This window comes from Salmo salar, chromosome 05 (genome assembly GCF_965601325.2).
Source record: "Salmo salar chromosome 05, fSalSal1, whole genome shotgun sequence".
NCBI classification, from domain to species: domain Eukaryota; kingdom Metazoa; phylum Chordata; class Actinopteri; order Salmoniformes; family Salmonidae; genus Salmo; species Salmo salar.
In genome coordinates, this window is record NC_138295.1 from 53,501,176 (window position 1) to 53,520,390 (window position 19,215).

Here is a 19,215-nt window from a genome sequence, read left to right on the forward strand (position 1 = left end):
TTTACATAACTCCTTCTCGGGACTATCTACGCGCTCTCCTCCCCTTCGCTCGTGGACTTCAGTGCACAACACATCAGCTGTCTGTGACCAGGCAAAAAAACCAAAGCTAGGAAGACAGAAGCTAGCTGTCCTCCGGCTACACCATGGTGCTACCCTACAGAGTGCTGCTGAGGCTACTGTAGACCTTCCTTGCAGAACAGTGTGTTTTAATCAACTATTTGGTGACATGAATATATTTAGTATAGTTTTATCTAAAAAGGATAATTTAAAAAAAATGTTTCACTATTTTTATTTTTAGGAAATTCACTCAGGAGGATGGTCCTCCCCTTCCTCCTCTGAGGAGCCTCCACTGCGATACACATAGGAAACGGTTGACCGTGACAAACCCAGGAGTGTTGCAGTTCTTGACACAAACCGGTGTGCCTGGCACCTACTACCATACCCCGTTCAAAGGCACTTACATTTTGTGTCTTGCCCATTCAGCATCTGAATGGCACATGTACACAACCCATGGTGGATTTAACAAGTGACATCAATAAGGGGTCATAGCTTTCACCTGGATTAACCTGGTCAGTCTATATCATGGAAAGAGCACGTGTTCTTAATGTTTTGTAAGCTCAGTGTACAGTAATACAAAAGTGACAGTAGCTATACATATTTATATACAGTATTTGTTCAATTGTAGCTCAATCATAGGTCATAAAGCATGACAATATACACTTGTGAAATCTATTATCAAATATCACATGAAAACATCTTCTTTCTTGCTTCTTTTGTCCTTTTGGTTTTTCTTTTTATCAGAATAGAATAGTTAAGACAAAATAGTAGAGACATTGTCCATTGACAGGGATTCCTGTCTGTACGATATCTCTAGTTTCTGTAGAATCCTTTTGGTGTGGGGCTGTAACAGAGGAAAACAGAATGGTTAGCACTGTATATAACCATTCTCACACAGTATTTCTCAAATATGGGAGGTGCAACAGATAGCCCAAGTCAACAAAAATGTAGTGGGCAAGAGAGGCAAAAAACGTTTAGGCTTCTACCTTGAACATGCATCACCTTGAACAACTCTGCACATTCAAGGCCAATACACAGACTTTTGTGTGTGTGTGTGTGTGTGTGTGTGTGTGTGTGTGTGTGTGTGTGTGTGTGTGTGTGTGTGTGTGTGTGTGTGTGTGTGTGTGTGTGTGTGTGTGTAGGTGTGTGTGTAGGTGTGTGTGTGTGTGTGTGTGTGTGTGTGTGTGTGTGTGCGTACGTACGTGCGCAGGAAATTACACTCACTCTTTGCAGTTGCAGAATCTGCGTTTGCCACGTCTGGGCATCATCATCCGCTGAAAACCGATAGAAACACACACAGGAAAGCTCAGTAACACTACCAACAAGACACAGCAAAATGTAAGAGACAGTGAGTACATATTTATGCTAAAATAAATATCTGATTAAATCACCAAACTCTACCTGTCTGTGGCGTCGGATGAGGATGACAGTGAGGATGAGGAGGAGGACGAAGATGACGGCTGCAGCACAGATGGTGACCAACAGCCACACGTCCACGGGGACTCGCTCTGTCCATCAGAACACCATCAAGAGAAACAGAATCAGTATGCGAGTTCTACACTGATAGCTTTACATTTACCCCAGATAACTTTACATTTACACTGATAACTTTACATTTACCCCAGATATCTTTACATTTACACTGATAACTTTACATTTACACTGATAACTTTACAGCCTATCAAACCAATAAAGAAGTATTAACGTATGACAGTATGTGGTTTTCAATAATAGTATTATAATTTTTTTAAAGTTATATATTGTATTTCTGGGTGGGCTTTACTGAAATATACCTCTATGCTCATAACCACACACTGAATAGCATACCCGTAAGGTAGGTGTGCAAAGCACACATCAGAGCTTCCTTCTTTACAGGCTTATAGTACTGTCTGCTATAAGTACATTGTACTTAATTACTGTAGTAGTACTGTGGTACTATACTGTTTAAAGTGCTGCAGTAAGCGTGGCCACTGGCCAGTGAGGCTAATTACACCCTAACCTCAATAGTCACAACCTAACCTCTACACACACACTGACCACGCACCCTAAACCCCGCACCCTAACCACATCCTGACCATGTCACTTTCTGTTTCTCCTTCCTCACCGATCTTCAGTGTGATCTCCACTGACGTCAGCTTGGTTTTGTTCCCCCACAATTCACACCTCCACAACCCACCATCTCCATACGTCGCTTCAGGGATGGTGAGAAGGGTGGGGTGGGTGGAGGAGCCTAAAGGGAGGAGGGTGGAGTGATGTGGTGGGATCCATTTCACTTCCAGGTCAGAGGTCAGAGGCTGGCCCAGGGTACAGGTGAGGTTGACCTCCTGACCTACAAAGGCCACTGGAACTGGAGAGGTAAACACTGGACAGGAGGAGAGAGAGAGAGCAAGAGAGAGAGAGAGCGAGCGAGAGCGAGACAGACAGAGAAAGAAAATTCACCTTTTTGATGTGAAAAAAAGGCAGAGACAGACAAAAAAGATGTATATTTTTACAAAAATGTGGAGAAACACGTTTTTTGTTATTAGTATCCATTCAGCTGGCATATTATCCTGCCAGAGAGAAACCTCATTATACCCTATTAAAACAAGTGGAGCTAGACAAGTGTATTATCCACTGAATTAGACACAGGACACAATACACCGGGGACAGACTGTACCCAATGAACGACAGAAGGAGATGAGAAAACTGTCTGGGTGCAATAAACAGAAGCATAGAAAGGGGGAATAGCATTGCCATGACGATGGTCTGGCGGGTTTGAATTACAATGAAGGGAGAAAGAGGGATAGAGGGATAGAGAGGGAAGAAGGGAAGGTTAGAGAGATGTCGGGAGGTACTGATTGAACAATTGAGCCCTGACAAATCAAAGTGATTTGTCACTCCTCACTTTGTAGGCAGAAAGAAGGGGGAAATAAGTAAGGGAAGAGTTAAAGGAGGGAGGAAGGAAGGTAGCAACAAAGTTAGGAAGTAAAGAAGGTAGGAAGGACGTTTTATCAGGACTGCCACAAAGCTTGACTTACACTGTAGCACCTCCACACGCATTACTCTCTTCAGGGTGTCGTCCCTCTGGAACTCCACAGCGCAGGTGTAGTTGCCCCTGTCCCCCACCGTCACCCCTTTCTTTGACAGGGAGAGGTTTAGATTTTTCTTCTGCAGGGCTGAGACATCCAGACCTCTCTTCTGATTGACCACCCAGGCTAATGGAGGCCCCAGGGAGAGGTTGACGAGGGTCTGGACAACCCCAGTGAGGGAGCCTGCCGCTGGGCTTGGGGTAAAGGTCCAGCGGCCTCCCTGGATGCCATTTTCCTGGCTGTCTGACCAGGATAGAGGCAGAGGAAAGGAAAAGAAACATGGCAGATGGAGAAGAGAGAAGGAGGAGACAGAGGTGTAGATAGGCTGTGAATGAGCAGGGGAGAGGTCTGAGAAGGGAAGAGAGAGAGAGAGAGTGAGAGAGAGCGAGAGAGAGAGGAGAGAGAATGAGAGACAGAGATAGGAAAGGGACAGTTTAACCTCCGTCTGAAGACATTTTACCTCTTGAGGGAAAATTATTTAATCTAGAAGACCATAAACCATTTTATCTAATTTAACACTTACCTATTACAGTAACAGGGGTGTTGACATATGTTTCCCTGCCCTGGTATGTCACCACACAGGTCCACTCTCCATGGTCTTGACCAGTGACTTTCATTACTGTCAGGCTGCCGTCATTTCCGATCTGGACACGCGTGTCCTTGTTCAGGTCCTGTTTCTGGGGACTAAGCCATCTTCTCTGTGTCCCCTCAAATATTTCCTTTATGTCACACTTCAGATTAAGATTCTTCCCAACCAACAAGGGAGAGACTGGCTGTACACTCACTGAGAGAGGAGAGATGGAGAGAAATAGAGAGAGAGCGCCCGAGAGAGAGAGCGCCCGAGAGAGAGAGAGAGAGAGAGAGAGAGAGAGAGAGAGCCCGAGAGAGAGAGAGAGAGAGAGAGAGAGAAAGAGAGAGAGAGAGAGAGAGAGGGGGGGAGAGAGGGAGAGCGAGAGAGACAGAGAGAGAGGGGGGTAAACAAAGGTACATTTGTATACATGCGTGTGCAGTACTTGTTTCCCCCACATGATGGTGACTGAACACAATGTCCCATTTCCTTCCTCATCTCTTTCACTCTGCACTTACCATGGGACAGTCTGAATGAGGTGACTGAGGTAATTTGTTGTGGCCTGAAATCTTTCAGTTCACATTTGAAGGATTTGAAGTCCTCCAGTCTGATTTTGTTGATGATCAGGGAGAAGTCAGTCTTTGACAGAGACAGCCTGTCTTTCCACTGTGGATCTGCATGTCAATAATCAAGTGATTAATAGTAGTAGTAGTAGTAGTAGTAGTAGTAGTAGTTGTATGTGTGAATGAGAAAGGGGTCTTCTTGCTGTCTTATATTATTCCCAACCCAACTGGACACCACACAAACATATGAGAATGTGGAAGCAGCAGAGGGCTACCTGCAGAGGCAGAGCAGTAACCCTGAGCAGGTCAAGGGTTAAGTGCTCAAGAGAACAACAGTAGTAGGCACCTGATATTCTAATGCCAGCAACCCTCAAATTGTAAGCTAGTCAAAATCAGGTCAAATAAAGCCAACTACCAAATACTGCCAACTATCAAATACTGTTTAACTCAATATGTTTCTGGCTCAAAAAAAAAGGTCACGCTGGATTAAAGCTGGATACCCTCTAGCACTAATCTTACTCACCTATCGTCTCTCGACCTTGGGCGTTGCGGGTTATCAAAGGTTGTGTGTTCATCCCAAAGTACCATTGTACCAACACCTTTTCTGAACCCCACTTCAACACGGGGAGTGTGACCATCCCTCCCACCTGACCATACACCACATCTTCAGCCCCTGAGGGAGAACACAGAAGGCAATATACTTTACGCCCAAAAGTAAGTTACCTTTACAGAAATGTATCTGTTGCTATATAATATAACATAGAGTATAAACACTTTCAGAAAATTCTCTCTTACCTGTTGAAGAGATGAACAAAGCAATAACGATTGAAAGGTATCCAGAAACATACTTCATTTTGTAGCTTCTCCTGAAAACAAAGAGCAGCAAAAGCTGAATAAGGCGACTTGCTATACTCATGTATTTCCTGTCATCCGAGATCGAATACTGTGGAAACAAAACAGTTCACAAAAAAAAGAGAAAGGATGGGGTTTGTGGTGGTCTCTGATTTAGAGAAGTTGAGAGACAGACAAAAAGAAGAGGAAGAATGAAGAAAGGTGGAGGGAGAGAAGCAGTAGCTTTGTGGTGGGCTTTGGTTGAGACACAAAAAAAAGAGAGAGGGATGGGGGAGAAGAGAGAGGGGGCGAATGCTGAGGCTGTGGTGGACCCTGATTTCACGAAGTGTAGATTCATATCCATATCCTCACCTCCTCTCCTCCCCGCTCACTCACACACCCCCTCCCTTCCTCCTCTATTCCACGAAAGGCGGATTTCTCCACGCTTGATGGAAGAAAAAAAAGACCACAATGGCAGTCGTACACTGGGAGTGTGGTCTATGGTAGTTGTTTATTCTGTTTTCTGTGTTGTGTGTTCATGCATGTGTGTGTGTGTGTGTGTGTGTGTGTGTGTGTGTGTGTGTGTGTGTGTGTGTGTGTGTGTGTGTGTGTGTGTGTGTGTGTGTGTGCGCGTGTGTGTGCGCGTGTGTGCGTGTTTTAGTCGTAGGTGTGTTGTGGGTAATGTCAGAATTTTTGTTTGAAGCATTCTGCACCTTTTTCTCTCTTTTCATCTCAATGCTTTAACCTGTGTGTGAACGGAGTACAGTCAGCTCACGATGAATGTAACAGTTCGGGCTGTCATGACAGGGATGTGCACTTAAAGGTAGCATAGAGTTATCAGGAGCAATTTAAAGAATGTAATATAATCCAATTCAAAGAGTTCGTCAGATTTCAACTGTATCGTGTGTTGTGTCAACTAGGCTGCAAACAATTTCACCTTAGAGGATGATCATGATCTACTGAATCTAACATTGTAGAATTACTCCACCAAACTACGAATACGTGCATTAACAAAAAACGTTTACATTTTAGTCATTTAGCAGACGCTCTTATCCAGAGCGACTTACAGTAGTGAATGCATAAATTTCATACATGCTTTTTTTTTCTTTTTTCGTACTGGTCCCCCGTGGGAATCGAACCCACAACCCTGGCGTTGCAAACACCATGCTCTACCAAATGAGCCACACGGGACCTGCCGTGAGCTGCCGTGAGTTGGCATGTTATCCAACGTTACCGTGGAGAAGACAGAAGGGTGTCTACTGGGGAGGACTATACAACAATATACTAGTAGTAGATTGTTATCTTGGTCAAATAAAAAAAATCAAGGATCAAGGTACTCTTTATAGTGTGTTAGAAAGTGAACTTGCTACCAGGGTAAGTGCTACCATATGGGCGGCAGGTAGCCTAGCGATAAGAGCGTTGGGCCAATAACTGAAAGATCGCTAGATCGAATCCCTGAGCCAATGCTCCAGGGTGGCTGTTGATAATGGCAGACCCTGGCCATGACCCCACTCTCTGAGGGTGTCTCAGGGGAAGTTGGGATATGCACAAAAAAAAAACAATTCACACGTGTGAAATAGAGCTAATATACAGTGCATTCGGAAAGTATTCAGATCCCTTGAATTTTTCCACATTTTGTTACGTCACAAAAAAAGATTCCATTGTTTTTTTCCCCACATCAATCTACACACAATACCACATAATGAAAAAGCAAACACAGGTTATTAGACATTTTTGCCAAAAATAAATAAATAAACTAAAATATCACATTTACATAAGTATTCAGACCCTTTACTCAGTACTTTGTTGAAGCACCTGTGAGCGGACCAAGTAATTTGGTGTTACTCTAAAGCGGAAAGGTGGAATAGTTCACAGTTCTCTATTGAGGGATTACTGACAATACAAACACTCCAACACAGTCATTGAGAATCTCCCAAGGAACAACATACATCTTCTTCTTTAGATCACACAGGATCACAAGACGATTATCTTTAAACTATAACAGATTTGTCACCGTCTTAATGGATCTTCTTGGATAGCTCCTCTCTCCTGGTCGCCCTTCTCCAGAGCTAGTTTATCTTCACCCTTTCTTGCTGGTTCCCTCCTCTCTCTTGTAGGGAAAAGATAATAGGTCATTAGTACCATCAGCTGTGCTTAATTGCCTCTGGTTACCTTGTCTCACATGCCTTGTTGGCTACTATCCGTGAGCCCAGTCTGCCTTCTGGTGGTCCTTCCACACACCTTTGGCAGTGATTACAGCCTCAAGTCTTCTTGGGTATGATACTACAAGCTTGGCACACCTGTAATTGAGGAGTTTCTCCCATTCCTCTCTGCAGATCTGTCAGGTTGGATGGGGAGCGTCGCTGCACAGCTATTTTCAGGCATCTCCAGAGATGTTTGATCGGGTTCAAGTCTGGACTCTAGCTGAAGCCACTCCTGCATTGTCTTGGCTGTGTGCTTAGGGTTGTTGTCCTGTTGGAAGGTGAACCGGTCCTGAGTGCTCTGGAGCAGGTTTTCATCAAGGATCTCTCTGTACTTTGCTCTGTTCATCTTTCCCTCAATCCTGACTATTCTCCCAGTCCCTGCCACTGAAAAACATCCCCACAGCATGATTTTATATTATTTTTACTTTATTTAACTAGGCAAGTCAGTTAAGAACAAATTCTTATTTTCAATAACGGCCTAGGAACAATGGGTTAACTGCCTTGTTCAGGGGCAGAACAACAGATGTTGACCTTGTCAGCACATGGATTCAAGCTTGCAACCTTTCGGTTACAAGTCCAACACTCTAACCACTAGGCTACCTGCCGCCCCTATGATGCTGTAGGGATGGTGCCAGGTTTCCTCCAGACATGACACTTGGCATTCAGGCCAAAGAGTTCAATCTTGGTTTCATCAGACCAGAGAATCTTGTTTCTTATGGTCTGAGAGTCCTTCACATCCCTTTTAACAAACTCCAAGCGGGCTGCCTTTTACTGAGGAGTGGCTTCCGTCTGGCCACTCTACCATAAAGGCCTGATTGGTGGAGGGCTGCAGAGATGGTTTTCGTTCTGGAAGATTCTCCCATCTCCACAGAGGAACTCTGGAGCTCTGTCAGAGTGACCACCGGGTTTTTGGTCACCTCCCTAACCAAGGCCCTTCTCCCCCGATTGCTCAGTTTGGCCAGGCAGCCAGCTCTAGGAAGAGTCTTGGTGGTTCCAAACTTCTTCCATTTAATGAATGATGGAGTCCACTGTGTTCTTGGGGACCTTGAATGCTGCAGAACATTTTTGGTACCCTTCCCCAGATCTGTGCCACGACACAATCCTGTCTCGGATCTCTACGGACAATCTCACTGTCAAATGTGGGACCTTATATGGACAGGTGTGTGCCTTTCCAAATCATGTCCAATCAACTGAATTTACTACAGGTGGACCCCAATCAAGTTGTAGAAACATCTCAAGGATAATCAATGGAAACAGGATTTATCTGAGCTCAATTTCGATTCTCATAGCAAAGGGTCTGAATACTTACGCAAATAAGTATTTTTTTTATACATTTGCAAAATGTTCTAAAAACCTGTTTTCGCTTTATCATTATGGGGTATTGTGTGTAGATTGATGAGGGAAAATTAATTTAATCAATTTTAGAATAAGGCTGTTATGTAACAACATTTGGAAAAAGTGAAGGGGTCTGAATACTTTCTGAATGCACTGATAAGCACCCAAATAAGTATCAGCAGGTGCATGGGGAAAAATATATATCCAGTCGTTACGGACCCAGATGAAAGGTTATTGAAACCATAAAAATAAAAGTTTTCCTTTTTATTTATTAGCCTGACTCTTCATAATATGAAAATGCCTTTATTTAAGTGGCATAAACAGATTCTAAAAAGCTTGGAAGCATTTTGACTTTTCGGCCTTCGTCATGATGACGAAACTCATCTTGGCCTTCGTCGTTCCTATCTCTTTCCATGACAACCTCACCTCACCTACTTCATCTCCTGCTACTACAGGACAGGGGAATGTGTCTCTCTTCTGCCTTTCTCTTTATAAAAATTACTTTACATGTTTTTAAGATCAAAGTCAGATAGAAATATCAGGCGGTAGTTTGTGTAACTAAAATGTTATTTAATTCAGGCCAGCTGTTAGACCTATGTTAATTGTTGTAGTACAATACATTATATGATGAGATAAAATATGTTTTGAGAAACGTTTTGAAATATTTGTGTAGGCCATTCCTCACCTCTAAACTTTGTAAGACTTATCTGTCTGTTGATGTTGGTAACGGCAGTGGGATATGAGAGACAAGTAGTGAGGTTCTGGAGGAAGAGGAAGCATAGAGCTATATAGAAGCGATAGCGGGAGCAAGACAGAGGACAGCAAGACAGAGAGAGAGAGAGGACAAGTGATAGAGAGAGAGGAAGAGAGAGAGATAGAGAGAGAGAGATCGCACCTGAACAGTTAACCCAGAAAAGAAGATGATCGTGTCTGTGGTTAGGGCGGAGGTTAAACAGCAAAAAGAGAGAGGGGGATGCGAAGGGGAAGAGAGGGGGTGGGAGGACAGGATCCGTCTATGTAAATAGGTGAAGGAATAATCTTACAGAATTGTCTCATATTATAAGGTCGTGGAACTCTGATCCTGAGCCCTGCAATTTAATTGTACACAGTACAAAACACATGATGTGTAAAATCGGACTAAATCATTCTTCCCCACAGAGCTAATCAGTATAAGTAACATGAGTATAATTGTTGAACCTTTATGACTTGTATGTGAGGTGTGTATAGCCATGTCACATCTGTAAACCAGGGGAATGAATTTCAATGGGACCAGATAGGCCTAGCGCAAAGAGGAGTGTCTCTGGTTTGAGAGCATCAGTTCAGAGAGGGCCTTTACAGTACATTAAAAAGTCTGTCTGCGAAATGTGGTAAAAATACAATGGCAATGAAACCATGAAATGTCTATTTACCGGGGTAGCACGACAGGTAAATACATCAGTGGACAAGTACATTGGGTTGACCGCCATTTCAACATTTATCTGAAACGCACTTGTTACCTCTCTTATTCTAATTTAAGGTTAAGTTAACAAGTTTTACTTTACTGTGAATGCAAAGCGGGCATACGCTATAGGACAGCATGTAACATTTTATGAAAGTGCAATAAATTGTGACAAATATTCTGCATTCATTAATGCAGAAGAAACCCACATATGTTTTCTCTGTAAATATAGTTGTCTGATTTAGACACTTGATGGTCTACTACGAGCAGTCATTACAATGATTAATAGAGTTATTACATCAATACTTTCACATTGTTTACCACAAATCAATGATCATAGAGAGCTATTATACCATATTACATCTAGCATCTCAGTTAACATCCTTTTCTATACTTACGTTCGGCGGATAGCATTGAGAGTCCCTCGCCAATGATGAAGAGCCAGGCGGAAATGTTGATTTTCAGAGAAACAACTTTGCTTTTAAACCCTTTTGCACCTCCCTCACTACTGATTGGTCTAAAAGGAATCAGGAAATGTACAGTTATTGGTCAAGTGCGTTAAGACCAAAGCAGTGATATTTTTAATTGGCTGAAGAAAGGGGGGATTATATTAGCTACATTTTTCGCTAGCATGTTAGCGCAGTAACAGCCGGTAATAACAAAATAGGCTACATAATAGTTCATATTTGAACCATTATTATTATATTCATTGTTGTTATCATCATCATCAATATTATTCTAACCCACATGTCAACAATAGTCAGTCAATTTGATGTACTTCTGCCAGTCGTTATTCACCTTACATTGCTTCGCTCGGGCCATAAAATTACAAATGTTTTGCTCGGTCACAGGTTTCATCTACATTAGACAGCACATAAATCAGCAGAGAGAACCAAGAAATCTAGAAACACACACAACTACGTATCTCTCTTGTTTCATTGTATATAGCCAAACAACAGTTTAAACATGAAACTGGGTGCCTGCAGCACATGTTTATTGAATCAGTAAAATTACCAAAACTGACATTAATATATATATATATATATATATATATATATATATATATATATATATATATATATATATATATATATATATGTAGCCCTTTCCTGCAGTCAAATTATGTTATTCATATTTTTCATAATTTCATAATTAATAAAAAATTTAATAAAATAACCATGTGTGTGAGGTGTAAACCTTTGTTTCAAAGTAGATTTGTTCAAGACTACACAGAAACACTCTGTGACCCTGATTTAGCCCACTGCAGTAAAAGGATAACTAGGTGTACCGATTATAGGCCTGAATCAGATTCGTAGGCCTTTGAAATATACAAAGTTTAACAAAGCATCACATTTAAGAGCTTATAATAATGCTCTAATAAAGCTTCATCAAAAAGGCTGACCACTGAAAGACAAATGGACCTGGCCAATTAATCTGTGGTACTGAACCCTTGAAAAAGATAACACCATATTTAGCAGGATCCATTTTGAAATCGCATAATCCATCCTTATTCTAATGACCACCATCAGACCATTTTTGGTTATGAAATGTAATCATTATCCCACAAACACATGCTCAGATTTCCACACATGAACAAGTGAATAATTTAAAGAAGAATTCATATTTCATTTGATTTGGTTGATTGTTTTTTTGTTGGTAAAAGCAACACGGTAACGTCACAAGATTGGGTACATGAATAAGAGCAGTTGAACGTAGACTATGTAATTAATTGAAATGACCATCGAACAGCAGGAACTATTGTCGATTGCATCTTTAAATGTTCCCACAGATTTCATGCGACTGTACCAGTATGCTACGTATTTAACATTGACCATATAGTCGTGCTATTGTTACTCATAATCAGACATACACCTTGAACAATGTATTCAATAATATTCAATTTCCTGCCCAGAGTCACAACTTTTACAAGATAATAAAATTACTTCAACCCTCTTCACAATGATTCCAAACTTATGTCTATAACTCAAAATTCGTAATTCATAACACACCTTATCTAATTGGTGCCCCGTGTGAGGAGCATCCCTTGCACAATTTGTGCCCCGTGTGAGGACGATCTCCTACAGTATGAACCTCATTCCACATTGAGTATAACAATGATCTAGTAAATCAATGTCAAGTTCGATTCATGTATTAAGCTATGTAAAATTCACCGCTAGGCAAATTTCGTGGTGCACAATTTCGAAAAGAAAGAGCTGAGATAACTGAAATACATAAATGACACAAATGGTCAAGTATGATATACCAATATCAAAAATGTTCTTTCAAATACAAAAAAAATTGCAAAGAGTCATGCAAAATCATTCATCGACGCGAGCTCAATGAAGATGACAAAATGTACTAAAGGTAATAGAGTGAATTGAAGCTTGATGGCACTTTTCTGTTTCACTCTACAACTATGATTATATGTTTTACTAAGTTCAATATAAAACCCATAGGAATTGCAACTCCCTTGAATCTAGTGCGAACCCTATTTGATAACTTATTTTAAAAGCCTAGCAGGTTCTAACCGTTGTCTTGGGTGAAGAAACACCTGTGTTCACTTCACATGTGCCTCTCCATGCTGTATATACCCTCCTTAGTACATAGCTTTCCAGAAAGTGGGATCATGTGTGCACTCAAAACTACAGTAGAACCAGCACCCCATTTACCACCTGTTAATCTATGTGTCCCTAACTACCTGCATTACAATTTACTGTATATGAAACTAACTCTTAGAGCTGAAGTCTAGAGATAAACTTGAGATGTGCTCGCGTAACTTGTCCACGTAAAGGCATTTCAAGACTTGTCTTGGTAAAGACATCTCAGCCTGAAAGTCAACAACAAAAAGTATCCAACGTTCAATCCAATTGTTTTTGTATGTTGGCTTTACTGTGTCTTTATGGGAAAGAGAACATGGGCTGCAGGTAGCCTAGCGATTAAGAGCGTTGGGCCAGTAACTGAAAGGTCACTGGTTCAAATCACTGAGCCGACTAGGTGAAAATTCTGTCGATGTGCCCTTGAGCAAAAGCATTTAACCCTAGTTGCTCTGGATAAAAGAGTCTGCTAAATGGCAAAATAAAAACTGTCTAACCGTTTAAGACCGTCTTCTAAGTGAAACACATAGGCAAGGACAAGAAGGTTGACCTGACAAAGGTTCACAATGTGTTTGTACATTTGAGTGTGGGCAAGAATTATCATAGCCTTTTCTAACGAGAACCTGTTTTCTATCTAGCACCATGAAATATGTGTGTTTGACTAAAAATTGCTTCATGTTCTATGGCCACTAAAGCCATTTTTCAACTGAAGAGTTACCTGTACTAGAGAAACACTGCTCAGGTGGTTTGGAGACAAGAACCACAACAAGCACCAAACAAACAAGTCACTCACGTCTCATCTCTCTCTGATGTTTGCATTCTTTCATGCTCTCTTTGTCTGCCTGTGCTCTGTTCTGAGATTAACTGAAAAAAGGGTTGAACACTCCCTGTCTCTGAATTATCACCTACTTGGGCCTTTCGGTAGGACTTTAGAATGCTGCATGTATAAAGGTCTTGATAACGGTTTTACTGACACTCCACGCATCAATACAGAAGTTAGGCGTAGGACCTCTGTCGAAAACGTACTGGTTCAAGGACATCATCATCCTCACTCAAAGAATTTGAAAGACTGCAAAACCAGTTCAAAGCGCAAATACAGTAAGATATGTTATGCACTGACCCATAGAAATACACGTTGTCTCAGATTCCCAAGCATTCAAAGTTTGTTGTAATTATATTTTCTGATGCAGCATGGGAATGAGAAAACATTTATAAAAAATTGACCAAAGAATCTCCTGTGGAAAACACCTGAAAGTGAGGACTCCCTCGTTAGTCAGAGACCTAACGATTTGAAGGTGTTGTGCGCACACCACACAAAGTCATTACCGAAAAAGAGAATGAGAGATAGTGTGGGGGGTAGGGATAAAAGAGGGGGTGATTGGTTTTTCGAGACATCCCTGATTCCTCTTATGATGTCCCCCTCTTTCCTATACATTGGGTCTCTCTCACTCTCGCTCTCTCGCTCTCTCTCTCGCACTCTCTCTCGCTAACTCATCGGGTGTTTGATGGTCCATTAGGCCACTGGATCTCCTGGTTTCATGTTTGATATGGAAGGCAGTCGAACTGAGACATGAAGAGAGCTGTGACCAAGACAGATGGGGAGGTACCTGGTACTGTTCCCTTTGCTTTCTGTCACTTTCAATCATACATGAACTCAGTTGTTCTCTTGTGTTTAAAGAAATAACAGTTAAATGTCAGTGGAAAGAGAGGCTCAGAATAACAGATATGTGACATTTTGTGAAATGATTGTGAAAACACCTTTTTTTGCAATACACAATTCATGTCAGGTAAACTTTGTTCAAGGCCTTTTGAAACCCCTGGGTCGTGTAACTGCCTCCGTTAGCCCAGAAAGTTTGTTTATCTGTTTATCTTTTCCCCCTTTCTCTTTCTCTTTCTCTACTATCCCCATGGTCTGCATGCTTTGATGTTTTCATGCCGTAAAATGTTATGATTCATTTTATGTAAGTGTCCTGCTTGAAAACAACTTACCCCAATGTATGTACTTACTCCAACTCAATGTATGTTTACAGCAAAGTGCACAGTAAAGTGTTTAAATCAAGGCAATTCATATCTAACTGTCTGTATTTGAACATATCCTAGAGAGCTTTTAGCTCTCTGCAGGTGAATAGGGAAAATGTCACATGACTGAAACATCATAGTAATGAAACAATTGCCAAAATAATTTAGCATGGGGTATTTTTAGCAAACCACATTGAACACTTGTTGTGAATCAGGTAAAATTATATTTTGTCATGAAAACCTTGTCATAAGCTGACGTATGTTTGCTGGAATTAAAAACGACAACCCAAGTGGAAATACAAGAGGGAGGACCAAATGTCAAACACAATATCTCAGTCTTACTTTGAATGGAGAAAACTGATCAACAGAGAGAGAGAGAGAGAGAGAGAGAGAGAGAGAGAGAGAGAGAGAGAGAGAGAGAGAGAGAGAGAGAGCTATTAGTCATGTTTATGAAAGTCTGAACGAGGGAATCCTTGTATCTCATTATGAAAAATTATCCCTCGCTTGCACAGTATTGGAAACATGAGATTATTTCTAGAGTGACTTTAACCAAAGGAAGCACCTGCCTCAGCCTGAATGTCTGTTCTCAATTTTTTCAATGCACCTGCAAGAGAGGACCAAATATAGGTATATTTCATAACAAAATATGTATGTTAAGACTGTATTACTTTACTTTTGTGTTCATAGGCATCCACCCATTCCTTTAATAGGCCATAGTTGTCAGTAGTGTTCATCAGTACTCAAGTACACTGTACGTGTCGTAACAGTAAACTACACCAGTAGCTTAAGCTACACAAATTTCAAATGACTGAAACCAGTACAGGTTAGTGTTACTGTAATATACTTTACAACACTACAGCTTAGGCCCAAAATAAGATACAAGGAACCCAAACCAATGAAATGCAAGTAAAATATTCTAAACAGAATATCTGAATAATATCAGAATATCTGAATGGTGCATAGTGTGGCTTTATAAAATACTGTGCTGATTAGGCTACATGTTGGATTCAAATGTGGAATGAATGTATTCACAATCAAGTCATACCGTAAATCCATAGAATTAGGTACATTTACTCACTACACTGGGTGATGTGCAAATCCAAGTACAATGTACACCATTTGAAAAATAGTGTTTTATGAAAAGTACATTTCTGTTTGAGTATACTATTGTGAATTACATTTTCACAATTACATTTGCTGGGATTTTCAGCCCTGGGGCTAAATGCATCTGGACTGAAGACTGCACCAATTTGATTATTCTAAATCCAGTATTCTATCGAAACATTTTTTATAATGAATTTTAAGGTCTGGCTAAATTGCTTATCTTCATTGTTACGTAGTTAGTTGACCATGAAGTAAATACACGTGCATCATTTTCTGTTCTTGATTTACACTGTATCTGACTACAGGAATTTGTAAATATATGTTAAGAAATACATTAATTAGTGACATATCATGATTTACAGCCAAGTAAGAGTTTATTAGCTATTTAGCGGATCTTTAAATAAAGTGTTACAGTAATATATATATATATTATAATTATGTAATATATATAATAATATATATATATATATATATATATAATTACATAATTATAATCCACTGATGTGTTTTGAGTTTGACTAAATATCATCTGTCAGGATTATAGATATTCAATTGTAGTAGATACTGTGTACACGTTGCAACTGAATACCTATCATTTTGGCTGCTTTTTAATGTTATCAGCACAAGCTGGGATGTTTCCTGTTGTTCAATGGACATTTAAATGAATGATATACCCACCCAATGAATGCTTCGTTTTCATTTGAGTTTTAGTAAACAATCGTATAAATGTATATCTTGGAAATATCATATCGATCTCAGGGACTGACCTTTCCTGGCATCCATTTGGAATGAAACACACATTTAAGATTGTGACAGTGACAGATTGTGATTACCTTGGACAGGTACATGACCATAATGTTGTGTTCGTTCACATGACCATCCTCATGTTCCTTATTATTTAAAATAAACATTTTTAGTGATTGAGTTTGCGGACCGTCTCTAGCAGGTCTAACCATTCTTTTCCAAAGGATAGTGAAAAATACTACCGTTCAGGGTTGGGCTCAATTCCATTTCAATTCAGTCAAATCAGGAAGTAAACTGAAATTCCAATCCAATTCCAATTTTACTCAATGCTTCTCTATGTGACTGAATTCAATTTGAATTGACTTCAAGCCTGCTATCCTTTCTACTTGTATCACTGCTACTTGTTTCCCAAATGATAAGTAAGGAGGGACCCACTGGTGAACTGTATCCAATTCCTACTTGACCGCAGGTAAAGTCTGTGCAACTGCCAGAAAGAAAATTCAAACAGCTTTAGGTGGGACATGACCCAAAGACGTTAATGTATCATGTCTCTCTTGCCACAGTTGCTGTTGTTTCCTTGGCCTCAGCCCTCATCAATAGAAAGAACTTGTAACGCTCCTCAGCAATACTGAGATGTACATATATGTATGGGCCTACATTACACCTTACAAATACTTAGAACTTTACAAACTCCAGTGCTATTGTAAACTTCATTTCTTGATCGTGGATATTATATTCAATCTCCTCCAGAGGACTTGTGGGTCTTTATACTAAGTAACTCACGGTTACAACAGGTAAAATACTTTATCTTGTATTAGTTCTCTGATCACAAGAACGCAGCCTAGTAGGAATTACATCAACGTCAGCTCTTCTCTTTACCCTCTGGAAGCACACAGGTAACTTCTGGGAATAATTAAGTTCTTCACAATAAAAGTCTTAAAGAGGTACCGTCAGTAACAATGACTCAATATAGATTCAGAATCAAAGTACTACACAAAAACCGAGGCTATACTATTGCTACAGCACAAGTACATGTTTTACCAAATATGTATGGCATACCCAATGCAAATGTTTCTACGATCCCATGCTATTGCAAACACACTTGTTATTGTTACAGGGGGCCTAGGCTAGAGTGCGACCTAACCAGAGTAGATATACACCAAGTTGATTTCTCTGCATACACTGTAGGCTAAACAATAGTCACACTCATTAGTGTACTTACTCACACCAAGCACTGACTTCATAGCAATCATACAATTTACACCAAATAGCATCTGGCCAGCCATCACCCAATACTATCAACATGCCTGAAAAAGACAGTATTCAACACGTTATTTCATTACAACTCTGGAAGCATCTAAAGAAGGTGTGAGAAATGTTTAAATCACTATTGTAGTGAATGGCAACAGTGTAACACCCCTTGCGGGTCTCCAAGCATCGTAACAGGCCTACCTAGGCAAGGTTTGTTACACAGTCCCCTCCATTCGGGAGAACGTGTCCCCACGCTTCACTATACCAATACCCTCTCTGATGGCCCCCAAGGCAACATCGCACCATTGCCACCAATGTTGCAATTTTTGCAAATGGCAACATCCCACCATTGCCACCAATGTTGCAATTTTTGCAAATGGCAACAATGTAATGCCCCTTGTGGGCCTCAAACCCAGGTCTTCCAGCCTGTAGGCAAGACCTGCTAACCACTGTTCCAATAAGAGTTAACCCCTTTTGGGGGGGATTGTAACACAGTATATTCTACATAACCTGCATGTGTCAATTCTGTTGGATGTAGCCTACATACACTCAACCCGTTATTGTTAATAATCCGTTATATCTTCCAATATATGGTTCCAGCATAGGGACACAAAGCATACAACTATCTAAGCCCCTGCACTTGAAAACAATATCTACATGTACTGTATCTCAGGCAGTTCTCCAGGTACAGGTGGTCATGTGAGTGGAAAGACCATACACTCCTTTACAGTTACGTCAGGATCATATTGCGAAATATTGACAGGTATTTCACAAGTCCATTTATTTTGTTGCTGTTCTAAAACCTCCCTGCAACACATACGATTCCACTAACATTGTATTATTAGACGCGGTGTCTTTTTGTCATTGTGTCAATTCTCCAAACTCCATTAGGTGCCACCAGAGAATATACGATTGATAAACGTTTATATGGCTCTGGGTACCACTCATCCATAGCTATGGATTCCTTTAGTCCAATGTTATTACAATTCTTAGTACTAGCACAGTGAATTAACTATTGTTTTTTTCTAGATAATAATTTGCTTCTACATTATCCTCAGTCTGACAAATCCATCTTTATCATAAGTGTGAAAAACACATATAGTAATGCTGTACTCACCAGTCTGATGCTCCCAGTGCAGAGATGAGATCAGGTCTGACATCACTCAAGCTGTACTCACTGTCACACACAGGGAGACAGGAAGCTAGACTGCACTATATGATCCCCTCTGATCCTCTCACTGGTGCCTTCTGTGTCACATACACATACACACACACACAGGCACACACACACACACACACGCACAGACACACACACACGCACGCACGCACGCACGCACGCACACACACACACACACACACACACACACAGTGGTGTAAAGTGCTTAAGTAAAAATACTTAAGTAGTTTTTTTGGGTATCTGTACTTTACTATTTATAATA

General features: G+C 40.6%; 1 protein-coding gene across 3 annotated transcripts; it reads right to left on the reverse strand.

Annotated features, from left to right (window-relative positions):
- Nucleotides 1-273: 273 nt before the first annotated feature.
- LOC100136501 (T-cell surface glycoprotein CD4) lies at nucleotides 274-19,103 on the reverse strand. Of its 3 annotated transcripts, none has more exons than XM_045718349.2 (11): nucleotides 18,894-19,103; nucleotides 10,463-10,581; nucleotides 5,052-5,122; nucleotides 4,780-4,929; nucleotides 4,212-4,367; nucleotides 3,649-3,909; nucleotides 3,075-3,473; nucleotides 2,234-2,419; nucleotides 1,459-1,565; nucleotides 1,282-1,331; nucleotides 274-901 (listed from the first exon to the last, which is right to left on the reverse strand). In XM_045718349.2, exons 3-11 carry the CDS (start codon nucleotides 5,107-5,109, stop codon nucleotides 871-873), a joined length of 1,398 nt encoding a protein of 465 aa, XP_045574305.2. In that variant the 5' UTR covers nucleotides 5,110-5,122; nucleotides 10,463-10,581; nucleotides 18,894-19,103; the 3' UTR covers nucleotides 274-870. The 3 variants fall into 3 exon arrangements, with proteins under 3 accessions (XP_045574305.2, XP_014055855.2, XP_014055853.2); XM_014200380.3 differs by having other exon boundaries at nucleotides 2,162-2,419; XM_014200378.3 differs by lacking the exon at nucleotides 10,463-10,581 and having other exon boundaries at nucleotides 2,162-2,419; nucleotides 18,894-18,951.
- Between the last annotated feature and the right edge of the window lie 112 nt (nucleotides 19,104-19,215).